Raw genomic sequence first — 16,026 nt, forward strand, 5'->3', positions numbered from 1 at the left:
TGGTTGAAGTTCTCAGGGCATATGACTAGAGAGGACAATGCAGAGAGAATTCTGAGAACTGGAAAGGGCTTTTGCCCCTAGTATTCAACAAAATACTGCTCAACACATGCATGTGGGGGAAAGTGCCCAATGCCAGAGAAAGAGCCATCCAAAAAAATTAGAGGGGACAAATACTAATGCTTACACAGGCCCAGGAATAGTGTATGTTCCCACTGGCCAGACCAGAAAATCTCATGATTCATGGGGCACTTTTTAAAGTACTCAGAAGGGTCTTGCCTCAGTAGTGGGGAAAAACTTCCCCTGACTAAATACTGCTTTGATCACACCTAACAAATTTTCAAAGCAAGACCTGAAAGGAACAAGCTATTTTCAAGTAACTTAACTGTGTCTAAGAACAAAGTTTAGGAATATTTATAAGAATACAAAAATATACAGCATCCAATAAGATAAAATTCACAATGTTTCGCATCCAATAGCAAATAACCAGACATACAATGGACAGAGGATCCTGGTGGGCTACAGTCCATGGGGTCGCAAAGAGTCGGACACAAGAGACTGAGCACAGATACACAAAGAGGCAAGAAAAGAAAACCCATAATGAGGAGGAAAAAGTAAGCAGTTGAAACTCACCCAGATATTAGAATTAGACATTAAAGCAATTACTATAACTGTATTCCATATGTTCAGAAAGCTACAGAACCCTGCTAACTTCCTGCTCATGCTCACCAAATGACTTTGCCTCCTATTTTAGAGAAAGAGGAGTAGATATGAAATGATAAAATCTTTAATTTCTCATACCAAACTGCTGGGCATACCAACATCCACATCCATTACTTGGCTACATACCTTCTTTTTTCCATACCTTCAGTTTTGCCCATCTCTAGCTGACCTCACATCCACTTTTAAACTCATTCATGTCTCTCCTATCTAAAAAAAAAAAAAATTTACAACCTTCCTTTATCTCATACTCATTCTAGTTATCATTGTATTTTTCTCTTTCCCTTTACAGGAAACTTCCTGAAAGAATTGTCATCTCTTCACCTCTAATTTACTCTTCTTAAACACTTAAAAGTTATATATATTAAGATAATATGTATGTGTGCTCACTCAGTCGTGTCTGACTCCTTGTGACCCTATGGAGGAGCCTGCCAAGCTCCTCTGTCCATGGGCTTTTTCAGGCAAGAATACTGGAGTGGGTTGCCATTTTCTCCTCCAGGGAATCTTCCCAGCTCAGGAATCAAACCCACATCTCCTGCGTCTCTCACATTGTCAAGCTGATTCTTTACCACTGAGCCACCTGGGAAGCCCCAATTAAACAGTCAAATATTGCTAATAGTAATACTGCAAGAAGTGGCAATCTCCTCTCATCTGCAATTTCTGCTCTCCAATAATAAGAATACTGAGTATTTATTTTGTACTGGGAATTATTTTTTAATTAATTATTTTTGGCTGCACTGAGTCTTTGTGGCCACACACAGGCTTTCTCTACTTGTGGTGAGCAGGGGCTACTCTAATTGCGGTGGCTTCTCTTGTGGAAGCCCCCTAGTGGCTCAGACGATAAAGAGTCTGCCTGCAATGCAGGAGACCTGGGTTTGATCCCTGGTTCAGGAAGATCCCCTGGAGAAGGAAATGGCAACCCACTCCAGTATTCTTACCTGGAAAATCCCATGGACGAAGGAGCCTGGAGAGTTACAGTCCACGGGGTTGCAAACAGTTGGACACGACTGAGAGACTAATGCTGCTCTTGTGGGGCATGGGCTCTAGGGTGCTCAGTCTTCAGCAGTTGCCCTGAGGCACGTAGAATCTTCCTGGAACAGGAATTGAATCCATGACCCCTCCATTGGCAGGCAGATTCTTAACCACTGGACCACCAGGAAAGTCCACATACTGGGCATTATTCTAAACCTTTATAAATATTAACTCATTTTACCCTCACAAAAACTTTATGAGATAGGCACTATTATTATTTGCAAATAAGAGAATGAGAATGAGACTCAGAGAGGTTGTGTGACTCCCCTATGACCAACCAACTAGTTTAGGTCAGAGGCAAGATTCAAACCCAGGGAGTCTAGTGCTATGGTCTAGACTTAGGTAGGGCATGCACCTATGTATGTGGCCAAAAGTTTCTCTGCCCCTAAACCAACACCAACATAGAAAGCTCCAGGCCTGAGTAGGTAGCATAGAGCTATGGCATCACTAGGGTGCATGGTTGGCTGTGTATTAGAAGAACTGGGAACATACTGTATAGCACAGTGAACTGTGCTCAATGTTATGAGGCTGTCTGAATGGAGGGGGGCAGTTTGGGGGAGAAAAGATACATGTATATGTATGGCTGAGTCACTTTGATGTTCACCTGAAACTATCACAACACTGTTAACTGGCTATACTCCAATACAAAATAAAAAGTTTTTTAAAAATCACTTTGGAAAAAAACAGAATAAAGCTGGAATTCTTCAACATTAAAAAAAAAAAAAGGAGGTGGCAGAGACAGAGAAAGGGGCACCAGAAATCCACAGGGCTACCTACCACACTGAGGCTTAGTAAGTAGCCAGCTGGCAAAATCTTCAGGCGGCAGTGGCTACAAACATGCCTGAACTGAATTAAGTGACTTTAAGCTGGTCCCTTTTCCTAAGAGGAGGCATGTTGAAAGACCATAAGGAACTCACCTCTCAGCGATATTTTTTGCAGACTGGAGAAACCGTGCCTGGTCATTTTCTTTCAGGATATGCTCAGCTTGGTTGATGAGGACTGTTGACCGTTCAAGACACTGGCGGCAATTAGCAACCTGCTGTGCCAACTTTCTCAGTTTCATAACCTTAAAGAATTAGCAAAAGGAAAACAAGATAAACACATCCAGTGCTTAATTAAAAATGATAAAACAACATGAAGGAGATCTGCTGCAGTGATACTAAAAATAAGACCCATGAACATCCCATGGTCCCTGAACTAACCACTCTGCTTCTCCCCCTACCCTCCACGTCTATATTTTGCCAACTCCTCCCTCCACCCGCTTACTTACCCTGCAACACACTCAGTCATACACTCTAGGTTACCTACCTCCTCTTTTATTGATCATATTAATTATTTTTATTATAAAAGCAATGCATGGTCATTATAGAAAATAAAAAGTATAAAAAGAAATCCTACCACCTGGAGATCACCTTTGTTGACATTTTATTGTCAATATATTGTCATGTATATGTTTAATAAAAAACACCTCCTTTTTCTTTATGAGTATCCACATTTATATGTATATCTTTCTCTCTCTAGGTATTCATGCATACCTGTGTACTCACAGATCTGTGTTCTCAGAAACTTCAATATCTGTGTTAGTAAGGAACCACCAGCATGGCACAAATAAATGGTTATCACTCCAGGCTCTCAGAGCTTCTCCCATTGTACACATAGCATGAGCTCATCATCACTATACTAACCAGCAGACCAACAAGCATAAAATCAGATAGCTGCATGAAGGCCCACACCTCACCTTCTTGATCACGATTCTTCAGTTCCCATGTTAAAAGCCTGGAAGTCTTCTCTCTCTCTCCTTCATCCTTTTTACATATATAATCGGTTGATGATTCCCGTCATTTCCTTTCTAGCGATGCCTGTTATGTTCTTCCCTTCCATTTGTGCTGCCACTTTCCTGGGTTAGGCCTTCATCAACTTATACCAAGAATCATTCAGTAAGCCTCATAACTTGCTTCCCTGACTTTAGTATCATCATAGTCTGATCTATCCTGAATACTTCTGCTATATTTTTCAGTCTTTTCCCATCATAAGAAACTGAATAGAATGGCTTCTTATGCCTTTCAGACTAAGCCCTAAGTCCTTACAATGGCAATCATGATCCTTCCATAATTCTGGTCCACAGTTCTTTTTGTATTGACTTAGAGTAAAGCACCAAATCTGAAGTGTACAACTCAATGATATTTGCATATGCATATACCCATGTAACTACCAACCAAGTCACAATATGAAATGTTTCCAACACCGCAGACCTGCCATCATCTTTTCTGAATTCAGAGCCATAGGCCAAAGATTGCTTCTTCTTTGTCTCTCTCCCTAAACCCCCATATCTTCTTGCTTTCGTGATCCAAGTTTAAACTGGAATCATTGGAATGAAACTTGGACTTTTGTAAAGTCAACTTGGCCTTGGTCTCACTGAAGTGCTCTGTTTTACCTTTGTCTCTTTGATTTTGACAGCAATCATTTGCTTCCTCTGCTGGATGATCTCTACCAATTCGTCACATTCTTCCATAAGTTTTGCCTCATGCATAGCGGTATTCACCTGCCAAGAAAGTCCAGAGTGTTACATAGTAATTTCTGCCCTTGTGCCCTGCAGGTTCTCAAAGGTCTGGACTAACAGCTAAGCATGCACAACTTCTTCCGTACCTCCCTCATAAGATCCACTCCTAGAAGAAGGGTAGAGATGATGGTATTAATGATGCAAGGGCATTGAAGCACCACAGACAGGAAGGTCTCTGGCCTCTGGTAGATCATGATGGTTAATGGAAGGCTGGGCAGAAGGACAGATGAGATGGGGGCATATTATTCCCACTGTGCAATTCCCTTTAATCTAGCACCCTGTCCTCCTGTTGCTCTTTTGGAAAGAGGGTACGAAGAGTTAAGTATATCAGGGAAAGAGGATCCCTCTCCATAGGTACAAGAATACGAAGGTACAAGCTTACAACAACATAATTCAACCATCCTAACGAAAATGTTTTCAGTTTTCCTGTTCCTTGCTAATTTCAAAATATATGAATGTTTAGCTCTATCTTCATATTAAGTATACGATTGTGTAGCTGGATTTTCACACAGTTGTCATCATGTTTTAATAGATATCTCTTACTCTGGGTTGTCCAGTATCGGAATACCTTTCTTACTTGGGGCTACTGACTACATCAAGATATCCTTACTGCAAAGTCAGGGTGGGAGGGTGAAAAAAAAGCCACCATTCTTCATCGTCTTCCCATGTACTCCCTTCTCCTGCCCATCTCTACTACTGTAGACATTAGATGATATGAAGTCCCTAGCTGGGCTAAAATGAGCACAGAGGATCTTTGGGCTGCCTAAATGTAAAGGGAAAGAAAGAGGAACCAAACTTACGTCTTTTAAGCACTCAGTATATTAAGTACTTTATAGATAAATTATTTCATATAATTATCATAACCACTTTATAATATAAGAGCTATTTTTATTTCCATTTCACAAATGGGAAAACCGAGGCTAAGAGAATTTCAGTGACTTGCTCAAGACTGCCCAGCTGGGAAGTGGTGAGAACAGAATTCAAACAAGATGTGTCAAGGGAAACTCCTGGTCTGGCAAGGTGGGCAGATAAGGTTCAGTTCCATTTCAGCAGCCATCACAGAGGAAAGCTCAATCATTCCAAGAGTCTATTCAAGGATCATTTGAGTAGAGCTCTAAAAAGCTGAGGCATAGACAATGGATTTCTTGAGCAGCAAAACTGAAGTCGTCAGATGTGCTTTATTAGCAAGGTAGGGCTGCATTTTCACCTGCTAGCCCTCTTTAGAGGGCTCCTTTATGTACTCCAAGGCCAGCAAGATACGTGTCACTAGGCCCCACTGTCTCCTCTCTCACCCTCTAAGGTCCCTGCTGGTCAATTTTCTGTTTCCTATTAAACTGAAATTAAATATGCGTGCTGAATTTCAGCCTTCTTTCGGTTTATTTTCACTTGCCAGAGTGAAAATAATGCCACAGTGAGAGCTTCCATTTATTCTGAATGAACAGTCCCACTCTGGCCATCCAATTTTTTTTCTCAGACTGCTCACCTGTCCCTAAATTGGATCTTCCTTTCCAAGGCAGATAATATCACCCTCTCAAAGAATTCCCACTCATGTGGGAATCAGAGATTCATCTAGTGCTCCCTGGATCTGTGCAGAGACTATTTGGAGACAAAGGACAGCTCCTATTTATAGCTGCTGATGGTATAGTACACAGTGGTGTGGTTCCTTATTTCTTTTATTTCAGCTCTTGGAGTAACCTTGACTTAACACTCACTACATGCCAGGCACTGTCCTGAATAGTTTATATACTAGGTCTCTCAAACATCAAAACAACCCTATGGATCTTCTAATTAAAGTACCAGCAGAAGCTTTCTATGGTAGTGCTTCATCTCTTTAAAAGGATCTATTTAAATGGATGCCATATTATTTGAAAGTGAAAATGAAAGTCACTCAGTCATGTCCTAAAGTTTGGGGCTTCCCTGGTGGCTCAGTTGGTAAAGAATCCACCTACAATGCGGGAGACCTGGGTTTGATTCCTGGGTTGGGAAGATCCCCTGGGGAAGATAACAGCTACCCACTCCAGTATTGTGGCCTGGAGAATTCCATGGACAGAGGAGCCTGGCAGGTTACAGTCCATGGGGTTGCAAAGAGGTGGACACGACTGGGTGACTTTCACTTTCATATTATTTGGGACTATTTTGATTACTTTTAATAAAACCAACTCTAGCTTCACTTGAAAAAAAAAAAAAAACTACCCTATGAAGGAGGTACCATTAGCCCCATTTTACAGATAAGGAAACCTGAGCACAGAGAAACTGACTTGCTCAAGGCCCCACCCCTAGTAAGTGGCAGAGATGGAATTTGAGCCCAGAGCATCCATCTCTGAGAATTCACACCTTTAACTATCACACTAAACTGTCTCTCCAGTCTAGTATAGCAGAATCCTGTCTTCAGCTCCTGACAGTCGTTACCTCTTCTGCACTATCCATATTTATTTTGTCATCACATTCTCTTTAGTGTTTTCAGACTATCTATGTTCCCCCAGAAGGCCATGTACATCCATGTCTTGTGCCTTTGCTCAAGACTGTACTTTCACTTAGAAAGTCATTTCACTATTTATTTGTTCAACAAAGTTCTACTTATTGTCCCAAACCCAGGTCAAAGATTGTCACTTCTGAAACTTTCTCTCACCTGCTTGGATACAACTGATTCCCTATTTATATTCCCATAGCACTTTATATGGGCTTCCCTGGTGGCTGGGCAGTAAAGAATCTGCCTGCAATGCAGGAGAGGCAAGAGACACAGGTTCAATTCCTGGGTCAGGAAAATCCCTTGGAGGAGGGCATAGCAACCCACTCCAGCATTCTTTCCCGGAGAATCCCCAGGGACAGAGGAGTCTGGTGGGCTACAGTGCATAGGGTCGCAAAGAGGCAGACACGACTGAAGCGGCTGAGCAGGCACACACAACACTTTATATATAATTCTATCATATCATTTACTACCTTATAGGAATTTGTTAATTTGACTTTCCTGAGCAAACATGAGCTCTGGAGGCCAGGGGCTGTGTATTATTTGACTATATCTCCAGCACAGCGACTGGCATATGGTTGGTGTTCAGTAAGTATTTGTTGCATTGAATTGAATGGAGAGCAGTATCTTAATGCTTGTCAGACATGTTCACTTAGTTACTCAAGTTATCGTAACTCAGTATGTCTAAAAACAAACTCATCATCTTCCCTCTAAATCCAGCTTCCATCTCTGATTTCCTCTTTTAAGTTAATGCTATCATTATTGTACTTGTTCAGGTTCAGTTATCTAACTCTTCTTCATTCCCACATAAAATCACAGCAGTCCCAAAGTCCTCCCCTCCTTTCTTTTCAATCTCACTAAAGTCCTTCTTATAATACAATGAGGCTCTGAACCAAGGAAATAATAAATTGAAGCCCTCATCACCTTTTTTTGAATATTATTATAAAAGCCTCATTAATTCATCTCCCTACCTGCAGAATCTTTCCTTTGCTTTTTTTTTCATAATCCATCCTATCCCCTGAAACCAGGAAAAATCATCACCATCTTTATCATCAACCATGCATTAATCATCTCTTGTATGCAATGCACTATGCTCAGGACCTGCCCTTAATAAATGTACAATCCAAAAGGGTGATAAGGCTTCAACTTTTTGGCTCCTTGGCCAATTTTATGGGAGAAAAACTCCTAAATATTAAAGAAATCAAGGTAATGTAAGTGAAATGTCAATGAGTGATGTAGGCTATAATGTACAGAAATTGAAGGGAAAGATCAGTCTCAGTGGGGAATTGGAGATAAGATGCCTGAATGAAGCAGGACTTGAAAATGGATAGGACTCAGATTTAAAAGGTGAGAAGGGGGAAATTTTGAGCCAAGATAATGAAATTGAACCTTACTTTAGTGAGATTGAACCTTATCAAAAAATATAGTATCTTTGAAAGTTTTGTAGGGGAAGGAAGAGGGTAAGATGGTGGGAGAATAACTATAATAAAATTTCTTAAGAAGATGAACTAGGGTTAATTTAATTGGGGATAATAGCAAGCATGGGCTTCTCAGGTGGAGCTGTGGTAAAGAATCTGTCTGCCAATACAAGAGGCACAAGAGTCATAGGTTCAATTCCTGGGTCAGGAAGATCCCCTGGCGTAGGAAATGGCAACCCACTCCAGTATTCTTGCCTAGAAAATTCAATGGACAGAGAAGCCTGGTGGGTTACAGTCCCTTAGCACACACACACACATACACACAGCAGCAGCAAGCATGGGGACAATTTCGGAGGCTACTGTGATGTGAACAGGGCCTAGCCAAGGAGGGTAGCAGGAACTGAAAGGAAAGGTCACAAACGAGAAGCATCTCTTTGCTTACTAATCTTCAATTAGACAACAAGCTCCTTGAGGAACGTTTTTATGCCATTTTGTTTCTCCCGCTGCAATAGGCACAATGCCTAAACACAACAAACACTTAAGAAACATTTACTGATGGATTTAGCAAAGTGAAAAATCAAAATAGGAATGGAAAACATTAAAAATATACTACAGTAAATGCATTTTGTAGAGAAAATGCAGGTTGAAATGAGGGAGTTTGAGTGTGGTTTGGACAGTGACATCAGGCAAGATGAAACAGCTAGATGCAACTAGTAGAGCAGACAGTTGGCTGAAGAGGCAAAATCCCAAACTGAAGGTAAAGCAATGACATTAACATTTTTCCATGTCAAGAAGCAGCCCAAAAGAGCAGGTTCCTTAAGTGTTTTCTGAACAGGAAATACTCCAGGGAAAATCTGTCTTCATGATGTAAATAAAACATCTCAAATTGCTTGGAAGGCACCTGAAACCCCTGGTATTTTCCTTGTCTGCAGTTTTCTTTGAAAATCCAGTGAGGTATTCCACTTGCTTATTAACCCTCAGATGAAAACAACAGGGGTTACTTTTTCCAACTGGGGTTACCTTGATAAGCATTCTTGGTTGGTTCATTGGTCAGTTGGTTGGTGGTTTGTGGAAGACCCCAGATTTTTATTTGAACTTTGTTCTTTGGTTTAGATTAGTGTGTTTGACTAAATGGCTTTATGTGTGTGGAAAAATCTATCCTCCGTGAAAATCCAATTAGGGGTATATTGTCACCCTGCTTATTTAACTTATATGCAAAGTACATCATGAGAATCACTGGGCTGGATGAAGCACAAGCTGGAATCAAGATTGCCGGGAGAAATATCAATAACCTCAGATATGCAGATGACACCACCCTTAAGGCAGAAAGTGAAGAACTAAAGAGCCTCTTGATGAAAATGAAAGAGGAGAGTGAAAAAGTAGGCTTAAAGCTCAACAATCCAGAAAACTAAGATCATGGCATCCAGTCCCATCACTTCATGGGAAATAGATGGGAAAACAGTGGAAACAGTAGCTGACTTTATTTTCTTGGGCTCCAAAATCACTGCAGATGGTGACTGCAGCCATGAAATTAAAAGACGCTTACTCCTTGGAAGAAAAGTTATGACGAACCCAGATAACATATTCAAAAGCAGAGACATTACTTTGCCAACAAAGGTCCATCTAGTCAAGGCTATGGTTTTTCCAGTAGCCTTGGAAAAGTGAGTATGGATGTGAGAGTTGGACTATAAAGACAGCTGAGTGCCGAAGAACTGATGCTTTTGAACTGTGGTGTTGGAGAAGACTCTTGAGAGTCCCTTGGACTGCAAGGAAATCCAACCAATCCAGCCTAAAGGAGATCAGTCCTAGGTGTTCATTGGAAGGACTGATGTTGAAGCTGAAACTCTAAATACTCTGGCCACCTGATGACTCATTTGAAAAGACCCTGATGCTGGGAAAGATTAAGGGCAGGTGGAGAAGGGGACGACAGAGGATGAGATGGTTGGATGGCATCACCGACTCGATGGACATGAGTTTGAGTAAACTCTGGGAGTTGGTGATGTACAGGGAGGCCTGGCGTGCTGCAGCCCATGGGGTTTTTGCAAAGAATCAGACACGACTGAGCAACTGAACTGAACTGAACTGGCAACCTACTTGTGTAAAGGAAGGGGAGTTTCTGATGTTTTAGACTGAGTCTCAGTGCCAGTCTTATAAGGCCTAAGTATTAGGACACACAGCCCTTCCTGTTAAGCCTCCAGATCTGTTCTGCTCTGTGTTCTCTTTTTTCTTCCCAAAGGCAGCAAGAATTTGACTGGCAAGCTTCTTTCCCATTGCCCACCCCACTCTATTTCCTGTAGTTCTTTCCTACCTCTTAGTTGAAAGATTAAACCCAGAGTCAGACCTTGTCTTCCCCAATTTCCACCCTTCCCTGATACAAACACACAGGTTCTCTGAAGGATTTACAAGGAAATCAATATGTAGGGGTTCACAAAAGCCATCAAGGTTTAAGAGGATGCAAAAATTTATTTTGGTTAATTGTTTCTGTTCCCTATTGAAATGTAAATGAACTAACCTTTTTACCCCTCCCTTTTTTTACAGAGCTTGTTTGAGAGTTTTTTTTGGGAGAACTCCCACACACTCATTCTTTTGGTCCTTTATCCCTGAGTTTAAAGTTCATCAGCCTTCCCTCCAACTCACCCCCAGGAGAAACTTCTCCTCTTACACCCTCTCCTTAGCTCAGTTGCATCCATCAGTCCTGCAGAGCACCACAGTGCAGTTCAGGAGGAACTGAGAATTTATGTTCAGGTAGAATAATATGTATGAAGTAGTGGATGAGCCCTCTACCTGCAATGAGCATTTGCAAACTCAAATGCAATGTATTTACACGGTAATAGAACTCCCTGTTGACATCTCCATCTCACTGTACTCTGCTCTAAAAGGTCAATGCCAGCCCCCTTTATTTTCTGAAATCTTCTGCCCAAATAGGTCTTCCCCTTCCACCTCAAAGATTTTGAAATGTCAGCATTAAAGATCACTTGGGGGACTTCCCTGGCTGTCCAGTGGTTAAGAATCCAACTTCCAATGCAGAGGACATGGGTTCAATCCCTAGTTGGGGAACTGAGATCCCACATGTTGTGGGGCAACTAGGCCCATACACCACAACTAGAGAAGCCCGCTTGCCGCAGCGAAGATCCCACGTGCCCCAACTAAGACCCAACACAGTCAAATAAATAAATATTTAAAAAATCATTTGGGGAAGTTTTCATTTCAGCACTTACTGAGTGCCTGGGCTTCCCTGGTGGCTCAGATGGTAAAGATCTTTCTGCAATGCAGGAGATCCAGGTTCAATCCCTGGGTTGGGAAGATGCCCTGGAGAAGGGAATGGCTACCCACTATAGTACCTTGGCCTGGATAATTCCATGGACAGGGAGCCTGACGGGCTACAGTCTATGGGGTCACAAAGAGTCAGACACGACTGAGTGACTAACACTTTCACTTTCCACTTTTATTGAGTGCCTACATCACAGACACGGCACTAGGTGGGTTCTTGAGTAAGACCAAAATGATGAAAAAGACTCAGCTTCTGGCCTTCAAGTCACTTATAGTCTAGTGCAAAATATGACTGTGAGTTAAATTAATTACAGCTTAATAAATAGCAGCAGAAGAAATATAATAGGATACAATCAAAGCTGTAGGAGAGCACAGAGAAGGGAAAGTAATTTGGCCTGTAGAAAAGGACAGTCAGGAGATTACGGAAGGTTTCATGTAGCTGAGCTGGTTTTGAAGGATGAACAAGACATGGGCAGGCAGAAATGAGGTTTAAGGCAAAAGAATTGCAGGCAGAGAGAATAATTGGAATAGCATAAGCAAAAACAGAGGCAGGAAAGCAGAGAACGTGTTTGGGTAAAGCAGATCAGCCTGACAGATGCAAGGGAGAGAAATAAGCCTAGAAATGAAGACTGCAGATGTATTCTAGAAAGCTGCACTGTCATTTGGAGTCTCTAAACATAGTTGGCTAAAATGTCAGGATCTTAACGCCATGTTGTTGTTGTTTAGTCACTTAGTCGTGTCCGAGTCTTCGTGACCCAATGGACTATAGCCCACGAGGCTCCTCTGTCCATGGAATTCTGCAGGCAAGGATACTGGAGTGGGTTGCCATTTCCTTCTCCAGGGGATCTTCCCAACCCAGGGATTGAGCCCACATCTCCTGCATTGGCAGGTAGATTCTTTACTGCTGAGCCACCAGGGAAGCTTGTGTTTAGGCATACATGTTCACATTTCTGAGGTAAATACACAAGGGTGAGATCTAGAGAGTTTTGTATCTTCAGAGGGGTCATAAGCAAGCACAGTGCTTCACAAAACAAGCAGTAGAGTGGAAAGAATATTGGATGGGGAGTCAGAAGACCCTGTCATTGATCAGTAATATGTTGGGTAAGCCCTTCTCTCTAGGCCTCATATTTCCATCTTTAAAGTGAGGGGCTAGGAACTGATGATTTCTTCAGTCTTTTGAAGATCCAACAATTCTGTGGTTCTGAAGAGACAGAAAGGAGGTTTTTGCCTCATTTCACATAGGATTTATAGCTCTATATATAGAATCCCAGGTGCAAGCCTAGATTATACCTCTCCCACTTCTTGCATGTTCTTAATCAGCTGCCTTGTGTGGAAAGAGAATATATGGCAGAAAGTAACTAACTCTAAGGCTACCAAGGCTTGGAGGTCTGATCCCTGAGGAGAAAGGATTCTAAACCCAACACAGACACGCAACATGGCACAGGGTCATTCCTAAGACATGTATATGGAACAAATTGCCCTCTCTCTCTCTGTTGCCAAGATTTTTGTTAGTTACTCAGGTGAAATAAACATGGAATACATGTGTCGATACATGTGTGTACACTGTATAAATGCTACATTATATGCATTCGTATACTATACAATGTTTTTTCCAAATCAGGAAGGAATTACCCAAAATGTTTGTAACATTTAACTCTATGGAATGTGATTATCTTGGGAGCCAGCTGAGAGGAAAAGAAGTATGTGAGCACGTGCTCTCTCTCTATCACTCACACACACACACACACACACACACACACACACACACCCTGGTTAAACCATGGACAAGAGCCAGCCTGCTGGAGTGCAAATCCTGGCTGTGTCATTTACTCGTTACATGTATGACCTTGGGCGAATTATCTAACCTCTATTTCTCAGTTTCTTTTGTAAAATGGCAGTGATAATAATAGTGCCAACTCCATAGGCTAAGTGGGAGAAGTGAATGAGTTAAAATATATGGAGCAATGAGAACAGTACCTAGCACATCATAAGTACCCACAGCCTGACAGGAAACATGTCTTCAGTTGATGTCCATGTCTGTCAGAAGGCCTTCCACATCCTGGTTCCCTGAGTCCAATATACTAGGATTCTTACACTTCTAGATGCCCTGGCTGCCGCCTCCCCATCCACACTACTTTTCTAGCTTCAGCACTCCCATCCCCCGCCTACCTTTATCCACAACCCCTCACCCACACCTCTGCCACAAAATTAAATTTAAGCACTAAAGGCAGTAGATTGCTTAACTCTGCTCCAGGAATTATTTTTTTATCTCCTAAGCTACAGCTACTCCAGTACACGGGACTGAAAATCCTATTAATAGTTTTACATGTCTCCCAGTCCTGAAGGCAGTGACCCCCTCCCTTCAAGTGAATATATAAAATCCATTAAAAAGCCCTGCTTCATTTAATTATTTTTATGTAAAGGTGATGGAATCATCTTTGAAATGTTGCCCTGTTTTGCTTTAGAAAACAAAAAAAAACAAGGTAGTCTTATCTTCCTTTTCCTTTTATACTTTTGAACTTTCCTGATACAAAGGACTGTGGAAGTGGTGTGTGTGATGCAGTGCTTTAAAAAAGCAGTCCCCAATCTTTTTGGCACCAGGGACTGGTTTTGTGGAAGCCAATTTTTCCAAGGACCGGGGGTGGGGGAATGGTTTCGGGATAATCCAAGCCCATTACATTTATTATGCTCTTCATTTCTATTATTATTACATCAGCTTCACCTCAGATCATCAGGCATTATATCCCAGAGGCTGGGGACCCCTGCTTTAAAGTGTGATCTAGATTAACACCTTAGCTTAGATGCTGCCACAATAGGTATAACATCTGCATCATAAACATCATGGTTTCTTAATTTTTCCAGCTTTATTGAGATATGATTGACATACAACATGTAAATTTAAGGTGTACAATATGATGATTTGATATGCTAACATATCATGATAGAATTATCACAATAAGGTTAGTTAACACGTACTTCACCTCACATTGTTACCTGTATGTGTGTATCTGTGTGTGTGTGTGTCTGTGAGAACATCTAAGATGCACTCTGTTAGCAACTTTCAAGTATACATACAGTCTTGTTAAGTATAATCAAAAAAATCTCTAAAAAAACCAAACTCATAGAAAGTGACTATTGCCTTTTCTTGACTGCATTGTTATGACAGTAATTAATTCTTTGCTGCTCAGCAAGGTGAGAGGTTTTCATAACAATTTCTTGATAATTAGTCAGATGTCCAATTTACTTCTCTTTCTCATCTCCTTTGCACAAAAAGTGGCTGCATGTTAAACAAAGCCCTTGGCCTCTTTTCTCTGACATTTTGGAGTCTGAGAAGGTGGGGAAGGGGTCACTTGGGTGCTCCTGGGGTAGAATGGGAAGTGAGAAATTTGTTGTGTCCTTTCACTTCTTTGAGTACCCTGCCTGCTTTTTCTCTTCACCTTGTTCTCAACTAAGGTGTTAATTAATGATGGTTAAAGGTGTTAGTACGGCATTAAGGGCTTCCTTGGTGGCTCAGCCAGCGGTAAAGAATCCGCCTGCAGTGGGGTAGACCTGGGTTCGATCCCTGTGGGGAAGATTCCCCTGGAGAAGGAGATGGCAATCCCCTCCAGTATCCTCACCTGGGAAATCCCATGGACAGAGGAGCCTGGCAGGCTACAGTCCATGGGGTTGCAAAAGACTCAGACATGACTTCTGCTTCATTGACTATGCTAACACCTTTGACTGTGTGGATCACAACAAACTGGAAAATTCTTAAAGAGATGGGAATATCAGAACTTACCTGTCCCCTGAGAAACCTGTTGCAGGTCAAGACAAGAGTTAGAACTGGATGTGAAATAACTGACTGGTTAAAAATTGGGAAAGAAATACGACAAGGGTTTTATATTGTCACTTTGCTTATTTAACTTAAATGCAAAATACTGGGTTGGATGAAGCACAAGCTGGAATCAAGGTTGCCAGGAGAAATATCAATAACCTCAGATACGCAGATGATACCACCCTTATGGCAGAAAGTGAAGAGGAACTAAAGAGCCTCTTGATGAGGATGAAGGGCTTCCTTGGTGGCTTAGTTGGTAAAGAATCCACCTATAATATTAGGGAGACCTGAGTTCAGTCCCTGGGTTGGGAAGATCCCTGGAGAAGGGAAAGGCTACTCACTGCAGTATTCTGGCCTGGAGAATTCCATGGACTGTATAGTCCATGTATAATCCATGGGATTGCAAAGAGTTGGACACGACTGAGTGACTTTCACTTTCACTTCATGAGGGTGAAAGAGATCATGGCATTTGCTCTCATCACTTCATGGCAAATAGAAAGGGGAAAGTGGAAGCAGTGGCAGATTTTATTCTCTTGGGATCTAAAATCACTGCAGACAGTGACTGCAGCCATGAAATTAAAAGATGCTTGCTCCTTGGAAGAAAAGCTATGACAAGCCTAGACGGCATATTGAAAGACAGGAACATCTCTTTGCCAGCAAAGGTTCATCTAGTCAAAGGTATGGTTTTCCCAGTAGTCATGTATGGATGTGAGAGTTGGACCATACCTAAGGCTGAGCACCAAAGAAC

At 41.7% G+C, this 16,026-nt stretch overlaps 1 protein-coding gene across 7 annotated transcripts in view; it reads right to left on the minus strand.

The window, feature by feature from the left end:
* MID2 (midline 2) overlaps positions 1 to 16,026 on the minus strand; it is a 97,645-nt gene that overhangs the window by 18,612 nt on the left and 63,007 nt on the right. For all 7 annotated transcript variants that reach the window (XM_070290961.1, XM_070290958.1, XM_070290960.1 and 4 more), the window contains exons 4-5: positions 4,184 to 4,291; positions 2,667 to 2,815 (exon numbers count right to left, since the gene is read on the minus strand). In XM_070290961.1, coding sequence (XP_070147062.1) covers positions 2,667 to 2,815; positions 4,184 to 4,291 — 257 coding nt within the window. The remainder of the gene's footprint in view (positions 1 to 2,666; positions 2,816 to 4,183; positions 4,292 to 16,026) is intronic.

This window comes from Ovis canadensis, chromosome X (genome assembly GCF_042477335.2).
Source record: "Ovis canadensis isolate MfBH-ARS-UI-01 breed Bighorn chromosome X, ARS-UI_OviCan_v2, whole genome shotgun sequence".
NCBI classification, from domain to species: domain Eukaryota; kingdom Metazoa; phylum Chordata; class Mammalia; order Artiodactyla; family Bovidae; genus Ovis; species Ovis canadensis.